The sequence below is a fragment of the Dermacentor andersoni genome, chromosome 3 (genome assembly GCF_023375885.2).
Source record: "Dermacentor andersoni chromosome 3, qqDerAnde1_hic_scaffold, whole genome shotgun sequence".
NCBI classification, from domain to species: domain Eukaryota; kingdom Metazoa; phylum Arthropoda; class Arachnida; order Ixodida; family Ixodidae; genus Dermacentor; species Dermacentor andersoni.
Window position 1 is genome coordinate 51,902,689 of NC_092816.1, and position 27,960 is coordinate 51,930,648.

The 27,960-nt window shown below is 42.5% G+C and overlaps 2 protein-coding genes across 5 annotated transcripts in view; one reads left to right on the forward strand and one right to left on the reverse strand.

Moving 5' to 3' along the window:
- Window positions 1–212: 212 nt before the first annotated feature.
- Window positions 213–16,136, reverse strand: LOC126548179 (solute carrier family 35 member E2A-like). 2 transcript variants are annotated; one of them, XM_050196324.3, is made up of 7 exons: window positions 15,955–16,136; window positions 13,719–14,042; window positions 12,539–12,662; window positions 9,275–9,523; window positions 7,564–7,617; window positions 6,388–6,591; window positions 213–5,516 (listed from the first exon to the last, which is right to left on the reverse strand). In XM_050196324.3, the coding sequence occupies exons 2-7, from the start codon at window positions 14,029–14,031 to the stop codon at window positions 5,312–5,314; spliced, it is 1,149 nt and encodes a 382-aa protein (XP_050052281.1). In that variant the 5' UTR covers window positions 14,032–14,042; window positions 15,955–16,136; the 3' UTR covers window positions 213–5,311. The 2 variants fall into 2 exon arrangements, with proteins under 2 accessions (XP_050052281.1, XP_050052276.1); XM_050196319.3 differs by having other exon boundaries at window positions 15,625–16,136.
- Window positions 16,137–16,336: 200 nt separating this feature from the next.
- The window catches only part of LOC126548161 (N-acetylated-alpha-linked acidic dipeptidase 2), a 42,389-nt gene continuing 30,765 nt past the window's right edge, over window positions 16,337–27,960 (forward strand). The window contains exons 1-2 of one of the 3 annotated variants that reach the window (XM_050196290.3): window positions 16,337–16,489; window positions 17,868–18,026. In XM_050196290.3, the coding sequence (XP_050052247.1) occupies window positions 17,995–18,026 (32 nt within the window). In that variant the 5' untranslated portion in view covers window positions 16,337–16,489; window positions 17,868–17,994. Of the gene's footprint in view, window positions 16,490–16,595; window positions 18,027–27,960 lie in introns of those variants that run through there. The other 2 variants (XM_050196306.3, XM_050196298.3) reach the window with 2 other exon arrangements.

Here is a 27,960-nt window from a genome sequence, read left to right on the forward strand (position 1 = left end):
CAAAGTTTTGCAGAATGAAAGCATGCTTTTTCCTATGACTTCAGCTTGCCTGAGCGAACAAATGGCAACTGTGCTTCACCAAATTCATCTCGCATATGTTGTTCTCTCGCATGAATATCTCGCCACTGTAGCTGTGTAGCTATATATGGCTGTAACAATTGCAGCACAGGTCCTTGTCCAGAAGGATGCAACTATTAAGGGACACAGTAGACTTTCTCATGTCACAAAAATCTTTATTTGTACATTCACTTCTCTCCTGGAGGAAGGGTAGTGATAACACATGCCTAGAATAAATACGCAATGCCCACTCTTTCTTTTTTTTTTTTTTCAGAGAGTCGCCAAGATGACATCACTTTTCTGTAAACATACAGTGGAATCTTGTTAATTTGAAACCACTTAAGCCGAACTTCTGGTTTAATCGAACTGTCCCTGTGCTCCCGTCAAAATTATGTATTTCAATGTGCAAAAATGCCCGGTTATTAGAACACACAAGCATTTGCGGTGGTCAAATTGGAAATTCCTCGCTGCCGACCATGCTCTCAGCAGCGCAAACTGACGCGGTGGTACCTCCGACCTGGCAGTCTCCTGTTGCAAGTTTAAAATTTTTGGCGTGCACCAAATATAAAAAAAATTTAGAAATAAAGTCTGGATGCATGTTATATGCGAACTTTGCCTTAAGGTGTGGCTTCACGGCAGCACACGCCACGCTGCTGTGAAGCAACCCTCCCAGCACGTGCGCCAGCTAATGCAGCACTGCACTGAAGTCCTCCATTAAAGGACGTTCATTTAATTTGAACATCGTTTAAAATTTTCAGGCCCCTTCAACTTCGAATTATCGAGATTCGACTAATTGCACTAGCTCACCCATAGAAACCACCAAGTGAAAACCATATTGTCATTAGGCATGTCCACCGTGATCTTCATTTATGACCAATATAGTGACAGCCCATTATATTGCCTACATAAATATACACACCACATATTAAATAAGAGTGTATATGCAATTTGAGCACGAAGAACCACCCAAAACTGGAATGACAATGCAATTGACAAGCATGCAGATCGATGAACACACGAGAAGAAATGCTGTGAAACAGAGAAGAGGCTGATAGTCCAGCAGCTAGGAAATTCTCTGCAGAATGTTTGCTTAATGCTACACTTTCTGTCATTATCACAGATGTTCAAGCCAGCTGAGACAGCTTACACTGTTGACGTGCACAGCTGGGCAAGGAACATTATAATTAACACCATTGAATGCTATTGGGAAAGAGAGTTTCTAGCATTAACTAAAAGGATTTGTGTTTCTGTGATGGAAATGATTCTCATATCGTACACCGTGAGGCGGTTTTTTGGGGGCAATCACTTTCACGAGATTTTGCGTGGCTTGCACCGGCTCATGTCGGCATCTGCAAGAGATAGCACTTCTGGCACAGTGTTAGGAAGGCTGCCACCCGTAGACGCTGATGGCGGCGAACGTAATCACATAGTCAAAAGTGATCGGCCGAGAACGCAGCCCCTGTTTTTGAACCATTTCAGACTGTTAATGTGAATGAACCTAACTCTATCTTCACGTGCATAGCCTGCCCCTACATCACCCCCCCCTCATTACAACCCCTCTCGTAAGAGTGAGAGACAAGCCTGTGCTGACGACCACATAAAAATCTTTATATAACAATCAACCTGGCACGATCATCAGCACAAAAGTAACGCTTCAGCAAAAATTTTGTTTCGCATGTTCAGTCATGGCTACACTCATTTGCTGCTCTCTTAAAAACAAGGTGTTGCTTTATTTCTTTGGTGCTGCTTCACTGCTGTGTATTCAATGTTGCCATGAAGCTGCACTCGAATGCAAAGTTCTCTTGTTACAAACACTCCCATTTTGTATCCGTAATTTCTCAGTTCTTTTAGTGCGGCTTATGCACGCAAAAATATCTTGTTAGGCACCAGAAACAGTTTACGTCAACAGTTGAACAGCAAAGTTCCTGTTTTACAATTTATTAGCTAAGTTTGCAATGCTCCGCTGGTGGTAAGGGACCATATTCAAAATTGATCAGTTTTGCACAACGTGAACGTCTGGCACAATGCTTCAGTGCAACTACGGGTGCCGGTCAGTTCGCTTGAGAACTATGCTACATCACAATAATGCCAATGGGGCCGTTAAATTTTTTTTTCCCGTCGCATCCACTTTCTCTCGTTTACCCAAACATGCCACAGAAAGTGCAATCGGGTATACAGACGAACTCACTTCTAAAGATATTCAAGTGCCAAGAAAACCCAATGTTATAACAGGGTTGCATGAAAAAAGTTGAAGGGACAAACAGTTTAATTAGACAGAAAGTACAGTCAAACCCACTTATAGCATTACAGATCTTAACAATACTCAGATGTAACACTGAGCAGGTGCTCCACTGTGAACTGTTGTGTGTTCTATGGTAAAATAGACCACTTCCTACCACATCCTCATGCCACATTATTGGCTATAAGAATTAAATCTGGCTAATGGGTGTCTGTGCCAAAAAGAAAAACACCAAATTTGAGAAAAGAAAAGCATTTTGCAGTTTCACCTGAACGGTGATGCACCGATTGTGATAGCAAATTATTAGACAGCTACATGGAGTAAGGTTTGTCATTTTATCACCTGTATAAGCTGCTGTAAAGATTTGATGACTAACTAAATTAGCAAGCATGGTGTCACGCGTGCACAGGCAAACATGAACACGTCTCACTCGATGACCGCGGACACTCGCTGCGAGAACGCTGCCATGATGAACGCCAACACCTGCGGTGAACGAATTTCCCCTTTGCGCTGCCTCTTGCTTCAATGCAAACGAGGTGCACACATAGACATCAGCTAACTCAGGTTGCCTAGTGTTCAAACCCACTGCAGGTTACACGCAAACCTGCCTCCCCCCCCCCCCCCTCTTAGCATTTGCACATCTTCTAGCTACCCTCTTTGTGCGCACGAGAATATGCCACCGCATCAAGCCACCATCCTGCTCTGCTGCTCTCCCTCGCACGCTTTCCCTCGCACCTACAGCGTATGGTGTGCAGCCTTAATCTTATCGCACTTTGGCTTTATACGGAACCTCACGGCGACGATGACAGCGAAAATTGGCCTTGAGTGTCCATATAATTGCTATCACAATGAAATGGTTAGCTGCTTCTCCGCACCCGACCTTGTGCCGTGCACGGTTGGCACGGTACACCTTTGTCACCCCTCTCCCTTCAACTTCTCCTACGTTGGCAATGGAGTGAAAGGGAGGCAAGAGAGGGGCAAGAGAGGCCGGTGATGCGATGCAGTGAAGGTGTGCTGTGGTTAAAGGCAAGTGTGACAAAGTAGCTCACCTTTCTTTTTTTTTTGAAGATTTCGATTTTTTTTTTTTTGCACACACACCCAGTAGCCAGATTTAATTGTTATAGCCGATAATGCAGCATGGGAGCATTGCAGAGCAGTTTGTTTTGCCACAGAAGACATACAAACATTGACAGTGCATTGGTTGTTTGTAGTTATATTCAATATATTGTTAAAAACCAGTATCATTATAGTTGGGTTCAACTGTACAACCCCAGGCTTGTCATAGTGAAGGCACACTCAAACAGCTGCCGGCTATGAAAAGCAAGCTCTCAATTTAGACTGAGGTGCACTTAACATGTGCTGCTTTGTCAAACCAGCTTCCTTGTGAACCATTTTATTTTTTCGGCATGCAGTGTCAAATCTACCCGAAATGGCCACTTCAGCAAAAAAATAAAAGCGTCTATCTGAAAAAGTGACAATAAAAAGAAAGAACAAGAAGGCATTATGAAGGCTGCAACAGTTGATGACTAGCGCTGAAATCACTGCACTTCGCTGCTGTGTTCCAGTTTATGCTCTGTGCCCTTAATACCAAAGCACACAGCAATGCACAAATAACATAAGTACTTTGTGCTCATCGCCTTGTGTATTGTAGAGAGCATTGGCTTTAATGCAGTTTGCCATTAATCAAAGCATTAAACAAAAACAGTGTGCACCTCACGATTCTGTAGCATCCACGTGAACAAACAGTACAATTGAAACGTAAGTGTGCGTTACAAGAACACAATGTACGTTTTAGACTGTATAACATGCGTCTAAAGTCGCTTCAGTTGGTAGCTGACGAGTTTCTCGGAAATTAAACTCTGGAACGCCAGCGTAATTCAGTGCCTGCCACAGAGCTACTTGATAACATCTTTGGTGCAGACTTTTTAGTTGTGGCGATGACAACTTGCCAGGATTTGCTACCCACAACAGCCACTAATGAATGAACCAATTACGCTCATTAATAAAGCATTCCAAAAAACTGATAGATGTGGCAGGAGTGCAAAACTATTCATATGTGCGCATTGATTAGTTCATTCTGAGCTCAAGAAAATTTCTAGAAGATCCTGAAAAAAAAGATGCAAGAAAGCCAGTTTCATTTCAGTTCAATGTATCGGTGACAGAAGCAAACTGTTACAGCCGAAGCTTCATGCAATCTAGGCGTACAATTTTTCACAATCATTGCACGGCAAAAACACTGAAGTCCTTAAATAGGGAATGACTCTGTACACACCGAGATTTGTCTATTCATCAAAGACAAACGTTCCTTATACATATGGGGAATACATACAAATAGTATAAACATTGTCACAAATCGGTTAAACTCGTGCATAAAAATACCACAGCGCGCACCAAAATTCACCCGAACTTGGAAGACCCGCCAAATGCAGACTTAGGCGAGCACTTCGCTATATTTTGGCATCCTACTGCATGCCTGTGCCTGTTCTCATAGGAACACACTCTTCCAGAAACTCTCGAGTGGCAGCAGTATACGTGTACAATCACAAAGAGTTCATGCTCACAATGCTCAAAAGTTGGCTACAGGTAGGAACAGGTTTCAGGTGTCATCCTAATGCGGTCGGTTGTTACCACAGCCGTCCTGCAGATCTCTACCTTTCAATAAAATGAAAATAAACTCTGGTTGTTTCACATGGAAAGGCCTAGCAAAAGCCATGCTATCCTGTGCATTTCCCACTTACATGACAATGCTTTATGTCGGCTGCCTTGAAGTAAGGTTGTCGTTTTCATCCTAGCTTTTTTGAGAAATTCCACAGAATTGACCTCAAGGACCTCTTGCAGTTAAAACATGGGCAAGAAATGCAAGGTACAGGTCAAGTTGAATACGGAACCGGGATTTTTGTCTTTGTGAATGCTTCTACGAACAGCAGCCAACGAATGCACAAAGATCTGCTTCTGGTGTATATGCCAGACTCGGAAGAAAAGACACCGCAGCCTTGTTCCTAAAGCCCAAACCCATCAGACATCATGGTCGGTAACCTTGACAGTGCTGAGCGTCACATCGTATTGGTACAGAGTGGCAGCAACGTTCCGTGCGTGGTTGTAGAGGAATACGCCCGCAATGACAATGAGTGTCCCTAGACCGCTGAGGAATGTGACTTGGTTGCCGAACACCAGCACAGACAGCCAGATCATGAGCGCCCGCTTGACTGTGTTTGCAACGCTGAAAATGGGAAATGAGAAATGAAAGAAACGAAAAATTGTGTTAAAGAAAAAAAGTGACAGCATATTATGACAAGCTTATGCAATACAGACTGATCTCATGGCGAGTTTCCCCACACCACGAATGCTGCAAAAGGGGCTTTTATTTGTACACTCTCTTAGAAAAATTTTTTCAAGGTTCTTCAGCAAAAATCTCTTACCAGCAATCACAAAAATTAAAGCTCTTTCTTTTATATCCAAACAATTTGATTAAAACTGGTTCAGTGGGAGAGCACTTCAGTGTTTAACCAAGGAAATCTGAACTGGCTTTGGATCTAGGACTTCATCTTAAGTGTAGTTTCACACGGCAGGTCGGATCACTGTATCAGTTCACAGACAAATGTGACGTGGTCAAGCACTTGCAAAAAAAGAGTTGCAGCATAAAACACTAACATGGACAGCAGAGAAGAAAACGCATGACACACTGCTGAATTTTCTTTTTAAATAGCAGGGCCGTTCTCCTTTTTTTCTTTTTTTTTATGCGAATTTATTAGTCTAACAGACTGGTTTTGCACAGGTTGTTTCTTTTTCCCCAAGTAGAATTGATAGTGCACTAATGCCCTCCCGTCGATAGCCATGGCTTCTAGAATTACACATATCAACTTGTCTTTACTTTTATCTAAAACCTTGACGTGAAATTGTAGATGAGGGCTGAGAGACGTGACTGAGCAGCGCTGAATTGCACCACAAGCAGGCTAGTCTACAGCATGCTTACGTGCAGTGTGATTTGGCGACACTCAGCCACACCATGCCTGTCTGCAAACTGAATTAGCTGTTCGTCCCACTGAATGAATGAATATGTTCGTCCCACCGTAAACTGAGCAATGACCCACCTGTGGGTGACAGGCGAGATGTAACCCAGCAAGATGTACTCCGTGAAGCTTTGGCAGTGGAACGACAGGCCCCCCAGCAACAGTGTGCCCATCGTAGCCCACGACGTGGTCTCCCACACTTTGCCAAAATCCACCAGGGCCAACATGGTGGGCACCAGGATGAACACCGAGCTCAGGCTAGTGTAGCACTGGAGCTCCACAGGCCTGCGGGTGAACCCCAAGAAAGAGGGAGGAGGTGTACTCAGTACAAGAAATCAGATTGATTCATTGGTCGATCGACTTATCGGCACAACAAATTTGACTGCTCCATTGATTGGCTGCTTGTTCAACTGACTCATTGATCAGCACAAGAAACATGATTGCTCTATTGGTCGGAAAAGTACTGAAATTTGGGCGAGCGCACCATGCACTATTGGTTGGCATCTGATTGTTTGACCAACTGATAGACTGACTGATTGAGTTTAATGTGCCAAATCAATGTGTTGGCTAAGAAGATGCTGTAATGGGAAGATCCTAATTATTTCAGAAGCCCCTGGGGCTTCTCTAGGATGCACCAAAACAGCAGTAAATAAGCATTACTGCATTCTGCCCTTGTAGAAATGTGGCCGCCATGGGTGGCAGTTGAACCCACTACCTCATGCTGCCATATAATGCCTTAGCCATTGAGCTACCACAATATGCAAATCTCCATCCCAGTAAAGGATGAAAAAAGAAAAAAAAAAAGCCTCTAAATGAAATGATACTCAAGCTTCCTTATATCAGACTAATTTCCAAATTAATTTCGACCAACCAAGGTTAACGTGTACCAAAATCAAAGTACACCAGGAATCGGACTAGTGACCTCAAGCTCGGCATTAGTGTATCATATCCACTGAAACTCTGTTGCAGGTATGCAATGTTTCATAAACTTTCTTTCTCCAAAGGGTAAAGCCCTATCTTTGGCCGCGAATGCAGGCTGTGCAGGAAGCACCTCTACCTTTCGCAGTGTTACCAGCTAAACGTGAGACAGAGTATAGCTGGGAATCAACGGACAACTTTGACAGAGAGTAAAAGTAAACAGGCGACTATGCTGCATACCGAGGTGCTACCCATAGACTACATGCAAAATGCATAAGTTAACAAATGAGTCAACGGCACAGGCAAAGAAAGTGTCATAAAGTTGGCAGGATCACTCACAGCAGCTTGACCTTCTCGTCGGTGAGCAGGCGCTTGGAGAAGACGTTCTGAAAACTGACCCAATAGATGCCGTTAACAAGATGGACATACTCGTTGCACGTCACACGACCAACCATAGGAAATAGGCTAAACATGAGGCTATAACACAACATTTGCTATGCAGTCCAGACATAAAAATATTGGCTGACGCTTTTCTTCAGTGCAGTCTGACGAACGTAGCTATTGTTGATGGATGTGGAGAAGTGTAATGTGGCACTGCAATTATGCCCGATAGATAAAACTCTTCATGAAACAATCTTCATTAATGGGAATTGAACTCGCTAGGCCACACTTTCGACTGTTACACCCAGAACACAAGCAGGCGCACTGTGTTGTCATCATCATCACCAGCAGAGCAGCCTACTTTTTAAGCCCATTGTAGCACAACATTTCTAAGAGGTTAGAGAGGCTTACGATAAATCTGTTCCTGTCTTGCATAAACCACGCTGACATTATGTCTGAACATTTTCTAAACTCGCAACACAGGCATGGGTGAACATTCAAAGGGGCTGAGATTTATGGTCCTAAGCAGGTGAAGTAGTCTGTGTGAACAGTATAAGTCAGTACCAAATTACTTATCTCAAGAATGATAGGTTAGACTAAGTATAGCACAACAGATAATTCCCATGTGGTCCCATGGGGCTATTAAAGTAGCATGGCATGAGCACACACCATGTTAGCATTAGTATGTGAGGTTTGACAGTGAAATCAAGGGAAGGGGCAGGCATAAAAAGAAGACACAACTACAAAATGACACTGAACCAGTGTTGGTACACTTTCTTGAAATCCTTGAAAACCCTTGGATTTGGAAAACAAGATTCAAGCACCCTTAAAACTGCTTGAAAATAAGTCTTCCTTGAATTCCTTGAATACTGGGGTCACGAGCAGCATCTGAACAGTCCTTGCGTTGCCCTTGAATTCCGAGTCAAATGTGCAAACCTCGCACTGAACCAGCTAATATCACTGATGTCATTCTTTGGTTCCGTTTGTACTTTATTAAGTCTTTTCTCAACAATGTCAAAGCTTCAGCTGTGCCTACATAGCTGCCAACCTGTGAACTCTTATAATTTCGGGTCGGGTGTACCTTTACAGAGGTACACCTGGCCTCAAAAGTTTGCAGACCACGGGACCTCAGAAAGCGTTGAATTCCCAATCAGCCTGAAGCAGTAGCCAGTAAAACTGTGTACAACAATGCTGTTAGCATATTCTAGTCGAGGCCCGAAATGCAAATATCAGGCTGCGTTGTGAGGTTGCGGAGATATTCGGCTTTTTCTCAGATTTCATGGTCCGTAACATTTTGTGGCAGGCGTACATTCACACTTTAATACAGATGAGATACGTCTAGACACAGCACGCATGCAGCAACAAACTTTTCAAACTAAATACTAACAAGCAACAAACTGTTTTTAGATTGCAGTGATTTTTCAGTGACTTTAGTGTTGCCGATACCGCCTTCTTCGGGAACTTGTCTGTGTAAACTTCTTCGACGCCTCTTGCATCCTTTCACCATGAGAAGACTTCCAAAAGTAGGTTCAGGGACCAACAAGCGAAACTTCGTCGCGAACTGAATCTATTTTTTGTAAAACGCAGTGCAACATTCCCCAAATCGTAAGACGGGCTCAAATTCATGAACTTCATGGAAACTTTGGGAGAGCTGCTGGTATGTGCTCACCACTCCGAGAGGTTAGTGGAAAGCGAAGCAATGAAGCCCGGCAGGTTGAAGCTCAGCTCATTCGCGCTGCACAGGGCCAGGCCTCCCATGACCGGGAAGAGGCTCAGGTTGACCAGCCAGGTGGTCATTTCGCCCAGCACCAGCCGTGAGATGACCACAGTGAACACGGGCGCCGAGCTCTTCACCGTTTCGGCAAACGACACTGGCACGTACCACAACGCCACCAGGCCCAGGAACACCGTGCTAAATCTGAAAACGCGCAGGAGCGGCACTTGAGGCAACAAGGTCGAATTGCGTGCCATCCTTTCCTAATCGGGGAAAGCAAAAACAGAAAATGTCAGTGGCAGGTGGCAGCAGCGAGAAGACTGCTGTTGCGTCTGAGGCTGTAAGTGTTGACAGCCAATAAATTTTTCTTAGTGACAGCTGTTATCAGGGGATTTTCAAGCTGAACTTGCACATCTGCTGGATGTTCAATGGCGCCGAATTGAAATGAATTTTTTATTATTATCTTCTTTTTTACTTGGAACTGAAGCTAACCGATTTCAAACTGAATTTGCAGCATTGACTGCGAGTCGATGTCATAGGATTGTCTCAACAGTTATCATCATTGTGTCATGCCAAAGGATAAACAAAATGAACAATAACAAGCTTCAGCTAACATCAAACTGGAACCTTTGTTTCGGAAAACTGATGCTTCAACAACAGTTTTCTACAAAAATTACTAGAACGAACTCTGGCGCTAGCATCTATGGAAGCGGCAAGCGTGGTGGTTCAGTAAGCTTGGGAATGATGGTTAATAGACGGATTTGCCTAAACTTCATCCCTTCGGCTTCAAACGGCTTTGTGATTTCGCAGTCTCATCACTTTCAACAGAACACTACATTACAAATGCAACATGTTGCAGTGATTATGCATGTGCATAGTCTTATTATGGCCTTCAGGCTTAAAAAGAAAAAAAGAATAGGACTGCTTCAAAATTTAGGCCAATAAAGGCAGATAGAGCATAGTAAATAAAGCCACAAGAAGGTCTGAAGCCACAAACACGAGGATTAGACAAACCCACATATTAACCATAATTCCCATGGTAGTAGAATGATTTTTGTGCCAAGGTTCTCGCTGGTAACTTTTGTAGGAAACTGTGACTGCAACCAACTGTGCCACATATACATCAATAAAACTATTAGCACTAACAGCAGCCTGTCTCTTGGGACAGTGTCTGCAGTGTGGACTACTGCAATTGTACTGTGGTTGCTAATGTTATCCATAAAGAAAACGGAAATATATCAATAGCTAGGATTATTGGCAATTATCACCCAGTTTCTGCTACCTGCCATCGATCCAAATTCAGGTAGCAGTGTGAACAACATGGTCTCAAATCCCCCTACATTTACTAACTGGAGAAAGTTTCTGCCTGAAACTTGTTGCAGCACAATACTAAGAGAAAGAAAAATGAAAACTACCTTTGAATGAGAACTTGGAAAGGTGTGCCAAATATTTAACAAGTATCAGCTTGAAATAACAGATGCTACCTACAACAAAGCAAAGGCTCTTGACATTACTTCTATAATGAGAAATTGCTTTAACCAGTTTTTAATAGCAACTGGTTTTAGCTGCAATATTTTTTAAAGGAGCCCTGAAACAGTTATACAATTAATCATAGATTTTCATGCCGCAAAAGTTTTTCTCATTCTTCAAGTATAAAAGGAGTTTTATCGCACCAATGCACAGCTCTCTATCGCTTTTCGTCTCCATTAGCGCACTGGACGCAACACAGGAGAGAAGCCAAGGGGGCAAAGCCCCGAGCAAAGGTTAGGCGTCTCAGCAGCGAAAGAGCTCGCCGCAGCACCCTGTGGCAGCCACGATAGGCTATGCTACGCAGAACGCCACTACTATCTTAGAGACCATGTGTAGCCGACGCAGCTACGCACAATTGTCGTGCGTAGACCTGCAAATGCAACAAAGAAACGATTTTCCTGTCTTTTTGAGATATCACAGACATATATATGTTTCACTTATTTAACTAAATACTAGTGGCAATTATGTATTAGTGAGAATGTTCTCGCGATCACGAAATCAGCTAACAGCTGTAGGTGGGTCCAGCTGCTTGTGATGATGTTGCATGACGACACTGCGGGAGTGAGGCATAGCGATGCCTCACTCGCTGTGAGGTTTCTCGCTGTTTCTGACACGAAGAGTGTAAATTCCCTGCTGAATTCAGTGCAGTAATATTTGACTTGCATGTTCACAGGAGCCTCTTGTACAGATCGGCAACATTTATTTCATGCTCTATAAGTGTTTCGGGGCCCCTTTAAACGGAAGCTTTAGCTTGGGAGCTCCTATCTAAATACACGAGAAAAGAGAAATTGTTTTTGTCTGAGACCACTGCACCGATTTTCACGAGGCTTGGCGCATTTTAAAAGAAAGCAGTTTTTTCATTTGTTCAGTCAACTTGGTCAACTTTTTTTTTTTTTTCTAAAACCTTTAAAAATCGAGCATAAAAAAAAAACTTGGGTATCAAGTTTTCATCTCTGTAACCCAGCAATAAATAACGATATCACAATTTTGTAAACTGCACCTGTTAGTACATATAAAGCAGACAAAAGTGCAGTAACATAGTACAACGCACTCAAATATACCACTTACTTGTGAGAGGGTCTTTTGCAAAACTGTTGTAGACCTTGTAAAAATTTATGTAGGATGTTAGCTCATATATAAATTTTTTTCTGCTTTAGATGCTCTCACAGATGCAGTTCACAGAAGTATATATCTAGTTTTAGCGTAAAGTATATTAGAACTTTCTGCCTCAATTATTTTCTTTAATTATAAATTTTGGCAACTCTTGTAAAACATACAAGCCCACAAGTCAGAAATGGACATCGTAGAGCTTCCCTTTCGGCTTTAAATGGACAAATTTCATTCATGTCAGTGCAGCGGCTGTCTCACGAGAGCATTTCTGCATTTTACATATAGTTGAATGGGTGGACTCAAAGTTGGCCCTGAGCCAAAGCTTTATTTTTACTGCTTTTTATAGCTTTAAATGCTGCCCGACTACTAACTGCGAAGCCGAGAAAGAGTGATGTCTCATTAGAATTGTCTCCAAAAAAATAAATGTGAAAGGGGGCACACATGGAACTTTTTAGCTATTTCCGGGTATGCAAAGAGAAACATAGTAGGTTCCTGAGTGTCATTTACACATTCTTGCCGAGACCCTGTGAAGTCATGAGCCAGCTTCCGGAGAGTCAACCCAGGCAGAAAGCGGCTCACCGTAGCGACCCAACGAGGATGACATTATGCGCCCTAGGAGAGTTCTCGTGGGACAGTTTCCGTCTAGCAGTCATCTGCATCTGGACGTAGCCACAGATGAAGCAGCAACACATCTGGACTGCGGCTGAAATGGTGGCAAGCATACACATGCAACAAACTGTTATGGTGCACATTTTGATGTTCTTGCCAAATACAGACATTTCCTGTGAGCTCAATAGTTCGACCTAGTTGAAAGGCCTCAAACGGTATCTGTGCTTACCAAGGACCTCTTTTGATATGAACTTTGGCTACCTTTAACCAGCATTGAATGCATGTTTGGATTTGAGTGAACAGAAGTCAACTGTAGAGGGTGGTGTTAGAAATGCAATCTCTGCAGATCACATTACAGACCAGGCTGCCAATTACCATACTGCCAATTAGATTGCCAGTCAGATTATTAATTACACAAACACTTTCAATTAGTTTGACTCGATGTTTAGTATAACCCAACCCATCTATACCAGATTGATTTCAGTCAAATGTTTACTTTCAAATTGCTACACGAGCATGTGACCACAGTTATAATGTGGACAGCAACACAAAGATAGGACATTAAAGAAGGAAAGCACACACACATGATGAGAGAGAAATAATACAAGCATATTTTATCACAGAAGCAAAAAGCACAATCATGAGTAGTATCAGTAGCAGCGCTGGACAAGGAAGTGGAACTGCTGTCAGCCATCTGTGATGTCTCGTGGGTTTCAGGAAAGTCGAATTTCACATAGAAATTTATGCTGAGAGCAGTCGCTGACCATTGTAAAGTTGGCACTTCTGTATGCCATGCGTTTCTTCCGTCATTAAGTGCTCTGTCTTAGTGGCACATTAGCTAGAGCAATGTTATGAGTATGGGTGGTAAGCTCTGCTGTTTACACATACCATCAGTATAACTGAAACGTGAACAAGAGAAAAACTATTCAGAACAATCATTACTTGTAATCGCAAGAGAGTGCTATGTCCAATCGTTTCATAGCCGGTCTTTAAGCATGGAAGGTACGTTTTAGAACTGGAATGAAGCCACTGTTACAAATAATTGTGAAGCTGGAAAATCAACAACGCACCTTGGTTGCCTTTGATTTGTTTGCAGTTTGAATCTATGCTGACAGTACATAAAATTCCACCAATCTCCAGCTTCACGTACCCAGCACTACAGGGTCCCCAGCTTGGTAAGAGAGGATGCACTTGTTCAGCACCAGCGTGGTGAAGCTGAAGAAGTACCAGACGACGAGCACGACCACTGCTCCACTGCTGTACAGTCCGCTTCGTCGCTCGAGGACCGGCACACTGGCCAGTTCCACCTCCCGTGACGAAGGTCCGTGAAAAGGCAGTCCACTCATGGCATCTTCCTTGTGGCCGGTGCTGCCACGGTGATGTCTGCTCAGCTGTTCGCTGAACACGGAGCCCTTCACCACGCAGTCACCACCGTCCATCCGGCTGGCCTGCTCTCCAACCATGTCGTGTGCTTCTGCGTGTGGGAAGAGAATTTTTTTTGTCTATTTGTTATTATTACTATTATGACAGATATTGCTGTCTCCGTGCAAGACATAGCAGTAGTGTATACAAAATTATAACTACGATGCAGCCCAGGACAAAATGAGAGAAACAAATATGGTATAATACTGGAGTAGACACCCATAATAATGGAATGTAGCCTATAAGACACCCATAAATGGAATGTAGGCATCTTTTTTTACCGACAAATAGTTAATAATACTGGAGTAGACACCCTCAAAATACATGATGTCACAGTCAGCCGCTACAAGAACTTCAAGCCAGTGTCACCGCCCATCTTTCCTTTTTCCTTCTTTTCTGTCTAATCCCAAACAGTGGCTGAGAGCAGCCCCTTTCTTGAAATAAAGATTTTATTAATTTATTCTAGCTTACCAAGCTTCCTCTCGCAGTACAAATGACCATTTTGCTGTTTGAGAAGTGTAATTTACCAACACAGGCTAGCACAACATTCTGCTTTCATGTCTCTTCAAAGGTTCTCCTGCCGAAGACCCAGGTTCAAGCATTGTGCAAGTGATCGTTGAACACAGAAGGTTTAACACAACACAGACACCCACAAAACAAAACAAGAAAGTTGGCGCCGGCTGCACACTTCTTTCTTGCATCTTTTCTGCACCGCTCTTGATTTTCTCTTTCAAAGTGATGCGGCACCTTTCCCAACAGCACGTTCATTGGGCACTTGCTTGTTGAAGAAACAGAAATGTGAAGACTGATGGATTCGGTGGTGACATTGCTACTTAACCCCTTCATTACACCAGTGCCTATTTCTGTGCTTAAATTGTTTACTGAGAGGGGCTATACAAAGCTGCCACAATGCTGTTCAGTGAGCGGATAAAGAAGATAAGAATAATAGAAAATAGTAGCAAACAAAAATTTTGTAGCTTCGCCCTTCATCTCGAGTGCCACTTTGTATACCTAGCAAAAACCCTTTAATCAAAGCACCTGCTCCTGTTTTAAGGACAGAATGATCCTGAAAACAATTTGCATGCTCCAGTAGGTACAAATTTTGCCTCTGAATGTGGAATGTCAGCACTGATGCTAACGACGGAAAATTAATGGTGATATTATACAATGTAAGCTTCTTAAAATATACTAACATCTCCTGATAAAGTTGCTGGAGTGTCTTTTTTATCTTAGCAGCCTCAAATATTTGTAGAGAATGCCTCACATTTGTGTTCAAAATGAGTCCTTAAACGACTTTTTCTCCCCTGTGTAATTAAGGTAGTCGGTGATGTAATCACGGCTTATGGTCTTGTGCTGTGCTATATTCTACAGTTACGGACAGAGCAGAAATGGTTCTGCCTTCCTTCGCGAGTTAAGGACCAGTGGCGGAAGAAGAGGCACAGTACAAATTATTTACATTTGCCGAGACAAAATAAACTGCAGCAAGTCAAAATTAAACACTAATCAGGCACATTAGTCGCGTGCGTAGGGAAGTATAAAATGTCTGCAGAAACTTCTTGGCTAGACGTAAACATTCCGAAACTTCTGAGGTTTGATACAAAACGAAAGTATCGACCAAAATCGCAATAGCATACCCTGATGACATGTTGCAGCTCCATTCATTCTACGTAGGAAAAAGAAAGCCACGCAATACCCGCGACCTAGCTGGCGTGTCGCAAACCCGTGAACGTTTATCACACGTGGAAGACAGCGTATGTATATGTTTAATGCACGTCGCCGCCTGCGCCACTTGCTTCACCTACAGCAAGCGAAATTCAGTGAACAAATGAAAGAAACAAAAAAAGAAAGAAATAGCGCTATTAGTTCAACGTCGGAGCCGCTTCAAGGCGACGCACATTTTTACGTCGATGACGTACGTGCAACCGTGCATGCGAGAATCGCTTCGCGATTTGACGGCTACGTACAGTGCTTGCCCTGCAGCGAACTGTTATCGTGCATGTTATCGCTCCCACAAGATAGCATCGTAAAATCGATCACGACTGAGCGCTACCGGCGGTGCTATACGCCGCTCGCCCTTCCTGCGGTGGGCATACGTCAACGAAACTGCGAAACCGAAAAATAAAAATTATGTGTAGGCCGCCATCTTCATTAAGCGTTGTTGCTAACATTCTATCCATATTTCGCTGTACGCAACCGAAAATGAAAGCCATGAAACTGTGAGCTTTTCAATGATTGCAGGACAGATAGCAGGCTTTCGCTTTACAAAGTAAAAATTAAGCTTCTAAAAGAAAGGCATTTTTGTTGCGATGCTGTTGTATCCGTAGAAATTGACGTCACGCGACGTTGGGCTCGTTGGGCCAGTGACTTCTACGCGTGAATTGACGGAAGTCTAGGAGGGCGGTCCGGCGGTCAGCGGTGCAGCAGCAGCTTCGTCCGAAATCTGCGGCCGGAGCAATAAGCCCGCTCTCTGCTGTTGCCTATCAAGACAGCTTGATAAAGGTACCATTGGTTCCTTGTATACAATCAGTGACTCCCTACGCTGCTGTTCGATCCAACCGACACACACTAAGCGATCGCGACATCGCGTTACAGGTCTTCCGGCAGTGCGTGTTTCACGCGCCGTTCTCACGTTCCTCTTTGCTGGTTGCACGAATCTAGCTAACTGCCGTCCTTCGTGCATGACGAGCGTGCTTTTATACACATCAAACGACCCGAAGACATCTCAGGCCTCGTATTCAATTATGCGAGAAATACGGCGCATTGGTTGTGCGCTATAGCTGTGCTCGTTGCCGGGGTGAATATGTTTACATTTTGTTTGTAAATTTCCGATCGATTCATTCGACTTTTTTGTAACTTACGAACCACTTCAGTGATATAAATAGAGCTTTCAGATCTAAAGAAAGGAAGCTTCATACCCTTGAGCGGAGAGCCTGACGTGCAGAAAGTCTAAACGCTTATAACGCCGGTTTCGCCTCGGGGAATATATGCATAGGTGTAGGAATATACGTCCACGAGACCGCGCCGCAACGTAATTACCGGCCAACCTGTCGACTGGGTTAATGGAACGAGTTTTGCGCGGACGATTATGAAGTCGACGAGGATAAATGTCAGCGACGTGGTTTTGACGGAACTTCGTTTCGCTGCTAGCTGCTGCAGCGAGTGCATGATCATAAAATCGTATCGCACAGGAACTGTTAGTTTCATTCTCTCCTTACTTTTCTTGTACACTTTATAAATTATTAATCATGTATTAGTGCAAGCTTCTTAGTTATCTTCTTTTGGCACCTAATATTTGCTCTTAACGATGTGTTGTGCTTGCTTGCATGTATTATTACGTTTATATGCACGTTTCTTGCCTGTGTCGTACTGTACGTATAGGCATGTTAATTTGTTAATTTTTCGCATGAAGTTGAGCGTACCTTTTTTTTTTTGATGATACGTTGAATGGTGACATAAGACATTGGCAAACCTATGAGACGTTCACACCTATATATATACAGCTTAATTGCTGTTTCGTTTATTCGTTAAAATACGTCTTTACGTACGCGCTTCAGTTTATTGCGTACACCTCTACAAACTATTCGCAGCATATATTTGACCATCGTCGACGCTATATTATCTTACAGCGTAAATTTTTATCACAAACACTCTCAATGTCTGTCATTGCACGGCCCGCCCAAACCCAACTGAGAGGTAGGCACGCCCTTCGGGTTCCAAAGCTGGGCAGGAAAGCCAGCTTTACGACGTGCGCGCACGTCGAAAGCTTTGCGCTTGGATTTTTAGTGCGGCCGCCGCCCCCGCATGTCCAGGAATTTTTCTGTTCGCCTTAAGCGGTCTCGATTGGAATCATCTCTTTGGTTCCTTGTTGTCGTTGTAGGTGCGCTAGGCAGACTGTGAAACAGGCCGTTCACCCCTGCTGCAGAAAAGTAACACAGAGGTAACTACAACAGGCACAATCTCTACACCCACTACCACCACATTGCATTGAACCCCCCACCACAAAAATGAGTAGGAACGAAGCACTGAGGTACCACATGTAAGTCATTTTGTTTAAGTTATTTTTGTTTCGTTTGTGTTTGTTTGTCTCTCGTAGAATGTGACCTGTATAGTCAACTTAACAAGCATTTTACATCCAATATTGTCACCTTCTGACACACTCAGATTCTTAACAAAAGTTGTGCATGACGAAATTTTGGGATTCTGTGCTCCATACAAGTAAAGTGACGCTGATACAGCTCAGCGACATAAAACTGTTGCTGAGCAGTGAAAAGATAGTTAATAAAAACGGACATGCTTGTAGGTTGTGTTAGTACTGCAATTAATAGCTACCGATCAGCTAAACCATTAGTAATGTACTTGTACCTGCATGGTCATCTGACAAAACCTAGCTTTATGGGTTCCTATAATACGGGCAGGGTGTTGTTCAAACCTGTCTGAGTTTTCATACACGTTTGGTTCCTTAGCATGTATGCTGGACAATGTGTAACACCCTATCACTCTTTTTGAGAGAGAGCTTTAGGCATGTCGTGTTCCTGTATATATCAGCCATGCAGTAATACAGTTATCCCCTGCCTTTTGCGTAAGTTCTAAGCTAAGCTACCATATTTACTCTAAAATAGGTTGGACATCAATGTAGATCAACGTCCCCTATATATTGAAATCGCCAAGAAATAAATAACAATTTGAATATAGGTTGACCTATAGCATTTCAGAAAAACAAAAGCTTTGAACATGATGCACCTTTATTTGCTGTAAGCCCACCTACTACAAATCTCACTAGGCGTTGCCACAAGGTGCATCGTCGGAACTGCCAGAGAAGTCGTCCTCTTTGAGTGCTTCGTGGGCGTACCTGGCACCCCAAACAACATTACCGCAGGCGTGGCCAAGTGTACAGGGTGTCCGCCACGGCTGCGGTAGGTGGACAGTTCGAAACCCACCGCCGGCACCCACCGATAAAAAAAAAAAAAAGAAGATGGGTACAGGCGCTCCCGAACCCGGCGCCCGGTAGTGTTTGGGGTGTACCACCTGGGGAGTGCACCCGGCTGCAGGTTTCCCTAGTTTCGACATACAACCCTGAAGGGTGGATACGTTCTCTGGCCGTAATGCGGACACGGCTGCATTAATCAATCAAACAACATTGTTCTTGGTGCCATTGAGTGCATTGGATATGTAGTGGGCATGCAGCGGATTTGCAGCATTTCTTAAAGGCAGTCTGGATAATCTCAACAAACATCTTGCAAGCATGATGAAGGTACTCCGTTAGCTCGGCAATTATCAAGAATATTCCAAGATGTTTTGGTCACAAATATAGGTCGATAGCTTATTTTGATCAACATTTAAAGATAAGGTTGATCTATATTCAAATAAATATGGTAGTTACTTCTTATTGTATGTGACGAACATCACAGATGATGGAACAAGTGATACATAAACGGGACAGTTGCCTTTTATCTGCTCCGTTCTGCCAGATGCAAATATTTACCTTTAAACTGTAGTAATCAAGGGAATTTTCACACACTAATGAGGCATAGCCAAAACTTTCTAATCAAATAATATGGAGCTCACATATGAGCAAAAGTAAGGGTATCTGTGTTGTATTCACGTCTTTCAAACTGCTTGACCTAGTGTAGCTGCTGCTGTTTCTTGGCTGGTTGCTTCAGACCACTTCTTCGGTGCTTCAAAAATCGTGTAAGACAGCAACTAAGCTTCAGTGCGTACTTTAGTGGGCTCATATTGCAATAATCAAACCCAAGTAACTCTGTTTTACATTCTTATTTTTGTAATACAGCTTCAAAGCTCTCTTGCATGTCCTTACTAGGAATACCAGAGTGCTCGGGAATGACCAGTCAAATATACTACAAAAAACAGATTTGAATTATCCCTCAACGGGCCCCTTTGGAAGTTTTGGTTATACACTGGAAGTTGTACGGCATGGTCTAGGGAGCATTTTACCGCTACAATTTTTCAAATAGGCTCATTATTATAGGAGACGGTAGAAATAAAAATGTAGCGTTGCCATGCTGCCAGGAGGTGAGCTCCACTTCCAACGTCGACACACTTTTCCGTCACGGGGCTCGTGACGTTTACGTGATGCGCCCCACCTCCGTCTTTTTTTCTTCTCCTTTTTTATCGTGGGGCACACTTCCAGTGGCAGTACTGTGCGTTAGGCACTGGATGATTTATTGATATGTGCCATAACCGGTGACAGAGCATGCAGTGCGTCTTAGAGGCATTTGTGTGTGTGACCTTGACCTTCTCGCTGGAAGTGGGGCTTGCTCGAGAGAAAGGAAGTGTGGGCTTCTGTTTGAAATTCCAGCTGTTTTCGAGCCATGCAGGCCAAGATCTAAGCGCCGTGCTTGTCTGTTTACAAAGTCCAAACCTGGTGAGGGGCCCTTTAAATGGCAATGTATTAAAAAGACATTGCCTGAGCTGCTAGCATAATTCGAGGTGTGTGCATGAGCAGGATTCATACTTTCATTCGTATGGGGTACAACTTCTCCAAGTATTTGTTAGGAGAGAGTTCTTGTTTTATGTTAAACACATGCACGGTTTACTTTTTGCATGTCTCATGTTCAGTGAAATCTTAATAAATTCTTTACCACGCACCCTTTCTATTCAAAGGCATGTGAAATGGAAGGGTGCTACATTTGCCAGCAGCAGCAGCAGCAGCAGCAGCAGCAGCAGCAGTTTTAGTGACATTAGGTGTACTTAAATCAGGAAAACTAAGTTCTAGTGAACTATGGGAGTGGATTTTTGGTTTAGACCTTCAGTTAATTTTTCACAAGCATTGCTGGAAATCGGAAAAAGTTAACAAGGAAGCACCAAGTTTATGACCTCTGCTAAGCACACATTAGTGGGCTAGTTGGTTTGGACTTACCATTTTAAACAATTGTGCAGATCCAACGCACATGTTGGGATGTCTGTGAATTGAAGCTTTTGTGAAGCAAGTGCTTAAATGCTATAAAACAAAATGCGATGCATACAGTTGTCTTTATTGTCAAGTATGCAACATGTGGTATTGTGCATTGCTTATGTTTATGCACCATTGCAGTGACAACATTAATGTGATGTAATGTTTATGTCTTGTCAAGAGTTCGACGAAAGTTCGTCTGGTCAGGTAACATGATGAAGAAATTGTGGCCACTGACCAAGTCAAGGTGAAAAAACACACAGACGTTTCGGGACCCGTACGGGTTCCTTGATCACACTAAAAGCGGGCAAGAGCCAGAAGTTGTTTTTATGCCAAAATGTGACCTAGGGAACGGGTGTAGTTGGCAGGAAGATTTCCATCAGTCCTGTTGATACTGTTGTCAGTAGTTTGAATAAATAAAGAATCTAAGAAGAGTCGCGTCATCGAATTCTTTTCCTTAGCTATTATAGCAGCGTTTTCCCAATCGATGCAGTGACTGCGATTATCGACGTGTTCAGCAAGGGCGTTCGAGACTTTTTTCTTGTTGGAGACGTCCCTTTGGTGCTCTTTTAATCTTCTCGTGAATTTGCCGGTTTCATTGATGTAGCTGCAGTTGCAGTCTGCGCATGGTACCTTGTATATGACACCGGGATAATTCTTGCTTTCAAGCCGATCCTTTACGTTAACATGTTTATGTCTATGCGCTACACTGCTTTCGCAAGCTAAACCGAGACGCCAACAGCTGTTCATGCAAATGCGCGCTGTAAGTCGTTGACACAGTGATGTTATGAGAACAAAGGTGATGGTTGTTGAGGGAAAAATGATAAGGGCATGTGTATGCTGAGAGAAATACAAGGGTAAGGCTGGCTATTATGTTTCCCGTTTCATTCCTGTCTTACTAATGGCCTAACAGAAACTGGTGCTTGCACACATGCTCTTGTCCAAACGTGGTCCCGTGCAAATGTGGTCTCGGGTTCACATGCTACATGGCGCACACCTAATTGACAAGGCAGCAGCAGCCACGGTCAGGAAAGTCCAGGAGGTTTTGCTTAAGAAAGCTTCACGTTAATGTGCGGTACAACTAAACAAAGACAGAGGGAGACATTTTTTTTGTGTTCCGGAACACATGGAACCAGAGCAAAGGTTTCACATCAACACTAACCTAACTTATTATATTTGTTCACTTTACATAACCATGCAGTGTACAAAGTTGCTATGTCTGACTTGGGAGTTAGGCAGCTGTAAACTGTGTGCTTCTATATTATGACACTAGAAAGACAAAAAGGAATAAATGAGAGCCCCAATGAAAGATTACTCTCAGCAGTCACTATAATTACTTTTTTTAATGCAATGAATTCAATTCACATCGATTCAGCAGCTTTTCATTGGTACTTGAATAGGGAAATCGCAGTTGGCCCCAAGCTAAAGCTTCATCTTCAAACCTTTGCTTTGACTCAGAATGCGCAAGTTGGTAGTATTAATGTGATTACCTAGAGTAAGTGACCATCCGTCTCTAAAATGGCTTTACATGTAGCCATTCCACTGGCCGAGGGTTAGAAGGTCACTGACAGGTATACTGATTGATTCAAAATCAACTGTTACAATCAACTTCCATTAATCTGGCATTGTTTCTTTTTTTTTTCCAACTCTGCCCTATAGTGCAAAAAAGGGCCCTTGCTTTGAATGTCAGATAACTCAGCCTGATTTTTGTGTCCTGCCGTGGTCGAATTCATACATCCATGCAGTAGTCTGTTTGAATACTCGAACTGTTCTTGTAGCAGAAAAATAATGCGTTTTAACATTAAAAAATTATGATTGAAGGTGTAAACTTCTCGATTTTTCTTGTATTCATACAGCAGCATCGATGTCTTCGTTACTTGACAGACTGCCTTCTGTCATACTTTAATTTATAGAATTAGGATTTTTTGTTTTTCACTGTAAAAGCCTGCAAATTCTGCCAGATTCCATTTTATTTTCGACATTGAGTAAAATTCTTTGAAAGGAGTTCTGTGGTTGTGCTATACTTGCCAACTTCTGCATCACAACGCATACCTTGTGTCATCCTGAGGCAGATGCAAAAAGAATTATGAAAATTAACACAGCCAGACAAAAGTTATTCAACTTACATACTCAAAATAAAAGCAGACCACAGAAAGAGACATGCTCTTTTGCATTTCACTCACCCAGCGAGGACTTATGCTGCTTCCGATCAAAACGCGGCTTACATCCAGTGGTACCGGAAGCTTTCTTCCCACCGCAAGCCACACTATTTGATGGTAGTGTTACCATGGTTACAATAAGCACGTGTGCCACACAGGTTATCAGATAACTCCCTGTGGACAAATGCAACATCAGAAACAACGAGCTCCTTCCTGCAATGATCACATTCTTCATCGCTCGTTAATATTAAGAAAAGAAACGAAACAACAGTCCCTGACAATGCGCAATTAAAACGACCTGTGTGGTTGGACATATGATCCCAAGCCTCTCTGGATATGCCTGTGCCATCTAGTTAAGGCATCTGCAAGCAATATGCGATTCAAACGAGCCATGCAAATGGGCGTGACCTCAAGGCTCACTGGATGTGGTCGCACCATCTAGTTAAGGTGTCTGCAGATGCATGCTCTCACGTGCAGTAAATTTTATAAATGGCTCAAAAGTGCACAGAAAACGTTACACACCGTTAATCGTGTGTGCTGCGTGTAAATGTCTATTTTTGCATCATATTTTGAGTGTATACCGTTGGTCAGCACACCTGGGGTCAGTTGCAAACAAATTTAATTTGTATTGCACGAATTTGTAACCTCTTCGTTGCTATAGAGAGCATAAAATGTGTTTTTATTCCTAAAGTCGTCATTTTATGTACAGCATAGACACGCACAGTATATTCTTCATGGCCAACCAATCAAAACAAACAGCATGAGTTGCATGGCTTTTCCTCACATCTGCTGTCAAAAATTGTTTATGCATGATGCTGCAGTCAGTGCAGAAACTGGTTTAAGGACCACATTAAAATATCAAATGCTCTGATTTCGGTGCTTTCAGTGGTGCCGGAGGCATCATCAAGTCCCGAAGTAAGCAAACATGGAATAAAAACAGCGTGCGTAATTTGGGGTGCAGCGCCCTTTTATTAATCAAAATTTACTTGCAACAAACAGGTGTGGCCACGATCCTTTACATCACAAAAAATTGCTTCAGCAACCCAAAAGCATCATTGCCACCTGTCTTTCATTTTAACATGTTCCCCGGGCCTATATACCAGACTACACTACACTACTGTGGCAGTAAACTAAACATGTAGCAGTAAGACCTTTTTGCTATCTCTGAAGTTTGACAATTAAATGATGGTGTGACATTTTCTAAGCTACACCTTAGCTGTGGCTCATGCTATAGGGAAGGGCTCTGGGTCAGTTTAAGCAGCCTGTGGTTCTTTAGCAGGGATTTAACTCTCAGTACACAAGCATCACAATGCTTCAGATCCATTTTAATGTGGTCACAGGGACCAGAAATTTAGAACTGTAATATGTCTAGCACATGTACAGGTGTATCTTGTAGAACATGTATCAGAAGGAGGACTTGTTAGAACAGTGGTCACAATATGGATGGATGGATCAGAAGATTGCAGAGGCCTTGAGCTTTGAGCGGTAATATATGTCATCAACTCCTACAGCCAAAATTTATAACCCATTGGGGTTGCTTAGTGGCTATGGTGTTGGGCTGCCAAGCACGAGGCTGCAGAATTGAATCCCAGCCACGGCGGCCACGTTTTGGTGAAGGTAAAATGCGAAAACACCCACGTACTTATATTTAGGTGCACATTAAAGAACCCCAGGTAGTCCAAATTTCCAGAGTCCCCCACTACGGCGTGCCTCATAATCAGATCATGGTTTTGGTGTGTAAAACCCCATAATCTAATTAATTTCTTTTGCCAAAATTCATAGAATATGGATGAAGATGATGATGACATTGCAGCTTATGTCCTACACATTTATGCAAATGCAGTCTTGCTCAGGTTCTCACTTAACACACTAGTGTGCGGCCATGCTTTGTAACAATTATTTTCATTCGATTTTTTCCGCTTATCATCTGTTGTGCCAACTTGCCAATGCTGGTGATGACAGTGGCATGCCATGATGCAAATTATTGATGGAGGATGGAAAGAATGGAAAGTGCAGAGAGCCTTTGAAAGAAAATGGCCTCCGGTTTGATGTACAGCTAAATTCGCTGGGTGGACATTTTTTGATGATGGCCTGCCACAGGCTGTATGTGAACTCAACTCTGTGCACAGCTGGAAATGAGATAAATTTAACTAATTAACCCAACTTGGCTCTAAGAGGGCTCTGCCACTAGATGAGAGCGTCCCTAGGCCCTTCTGCCTGTGCCCCTAGGCCCTTCTGCCTGTGTTCTTCTACTTCACCTTTGCTGGATCCAGAAAAATGAAAATGAAAGTTTCAACACAGGAGTGATCCCTAAGTGCTCTCAGAAATGTATGTGCTTGTTTTTGTGGTACATCTTAGGCTGGCCCGAGCCCTTGTGGAAGTAGCTTCAAGCACTAAAAACGCTCCTATTTCCCCAATTGAGTATATTGCTAATATTTCTTCCTCGACGCCGAGCTGAATAGCTTGGCACATTGACGGATATGCAGAAGAATCAAGCCAAAACATCAAGTGATGGCTAGTGCGTTGCGCTGAGTGTTTGTTATTCCATGTGCCTGCATGGTCAACTGTTCTGCTCAAATTGAATGCGGGTCGACTAGGTTGTCTGTTCATGCTGTGCCCTTGTAATGGCACTGAGAGGCGCTCCTGAACGCATCTGCATTGCAAATGTTGAGATAAGGCTTCAAATGTATCATCTCCTTAATCAGGCCATTGCTAGGGCACCCTTCAGCAATATGTATACCTGTCAGCTTTTACAATTTCATTGTAAATACCTTATATTTAGACCTCCTTTGTGATAGTAATGACAATTACTTTATGATGTTTGATATGATAGGTTAGTGCAAAATTGATTTTAAATGCAGACAAGTACAGTGCTGGCCAAAATTGAAGAGTCCGACTTTATAGGCCTGCCAGATCATTCGAACCTACCTGCAGTGCCATCTATTCACTCCATAAAACCTGTATACATTTCGGCAATGACAATTTTGAGTGACAATACATGAATATCATTTTAATTTGTACATTGTGCAGATCATTCTAGCTGCAACTACTAGAGCAAGTACCTGATCTCAGCATTATTATAAGATTGCCGTCGAATTTTAAAAATTTAGCATATATATTAACCCTTTACAGGGTATTACATAAGGGGGAGGGGGAGTAATCATATATGGTATACACAACATAAGTCGAAGATGTTACAACAAGAATAAATTGAAATAACTCAGTTTCAGTAATACAGCAAAATAAAATAGGAGAACAGGCGACTTTAAATGCAACAACACTTGGAATGCGAAGAAAAATGATACAACTCTACTTTCCAAAATGTGAAAGCAACAGCTCTTTAAGTTCATCAGGATCATGTTCCATGGCGATTGCATCAGGGATTTCATTCCATTCCTGGATTGCTATAGGTAAAAATGATTTATTGAAGGCAGAAGTTGACCCATACAGGCGCTATAAACTGTGTGAATTGAACAGGCATCATGACGAACGTGCTCGTAGTAGAAGTGATTGGCATGATTGGTGGTAGAAGTGATGAAGAAGTGAAAATGGTAGTACAACTTGTGCAATAAGCATAGACGTGATATCTTGCGTCGATAGACTAATGTGGATAGATTGAGCTATGGCAATACTGCTGATACTAGTTTTGTAGTCATATTTTGAAGATATGAATTGAGCAGCACGGTTCTGGACAGATTCTGTTGCATTGATTAGATATTTTTGATGTGGACACCAAATTGAGGAAGCGTGTTCAAGTATAGTTCGAACAAAAGTTTCATATGCCACTTTACGGATGGAAGAGGGTGACAACGATAATGTTCTTCTGATAAAGCCTAGTGTTTTAGAGCCGTCAGCGATCAGTTTCGCTATGTGTTCCGACCAGTTTAGATTGCTAGTGATTAGGATAACGAAGTAACAATATGTTTGTACTTGTGAGATGTTGACTGTGTGTAATGAGTACGCATGGGTGATGTTAGCGTGCTTGAGGGAAATTTGAATAAATTTGCATTTAGAAATGTTAAGCTGCATCAACCACTTGATACACCAAGTGGTTGATGAAAATAATGATAATGATAAAATAATTGTTAACTTTTTTTCACAAAATTTTAGAATTTCTTGGCTTCAACTGCAATATTTTTTCAAATACTAAAGCTGGAAGGTTTGAACGTGATATCCTCACCATGATTACCTACGCTGTAAGCTTGAGTCAGTGCAAAATGAGGTGGAAAGGTTTCATTGCATCATGTTACTGTCATTGCCATAGTGTGTCTACCATGAAAGAAAGCATTACACTTTCGTTTCTTGAAATGCACAGAAAATAGACCCATTTATAACTTTCCCACACTTCCAACTATAGAAGTTGGCAATTTTCCCAAGACTGCATTCGTCTAACGCTCCATACTTCGGAGTTTGTTAGTGTGTTTATGAAGTTAGTGTCATCTTTACTCAAACAAAAGCACTTCAGAAATCAGCCAATGTTTTGTCTGTAAACAAATAGAACTACATACCTTTTGTCCTATATGATAACGATACATCCTCTTTTCACAGAGCACTATTTAGTCATCCATGAGATGCGCATGATTAAGTGCTGCCAAGAATGTTTTAGCAATCATTGCTTGTGATGAATTAGTTTTTATTTTTTATTTTGTTCTTTAGTGTCTAAGTGGCTGTTCAGGATATTTTTGTGTGCATTTGCATTTGTATAACTTGTCTCATTGTACATTTTGCCTAGTGTTCATTCCACCATTGTTGTACTGAGATTCTGTTTGCTGTCACCCTCCATTTTCCATGCTACATAATGTCCTAAGGGGCCACCAAAGTATCTAAATAAATAAGAAGCGAATGCCTATTTCATGCGAGATCTATGGCTTCTGTCCTTATGTTTTTGCTTTAAAGCATGC

Coding starts and splice junctions, on each gene's coding strand:
- LOC126548179 (XM_050196319.3), bottom strand. CDS start 15,652: ATGAATGGAGCTGCAACATGTCATCAGG. Junction 7,618..9,274: donor TCCACTAACCTCTCGGAGTG/GTGAGCACATAC, acceptor CTATTGGGTCAG/TTTTCAGAACGTCTTCTCCA. Junction 6,592..7,563: donor GACGAGAAGGTCAAGCTGCT/GTGAGTGATCCT, acceptor GTTCACCCGCAG/GCCTGTGGAGCTCCAGTGCT.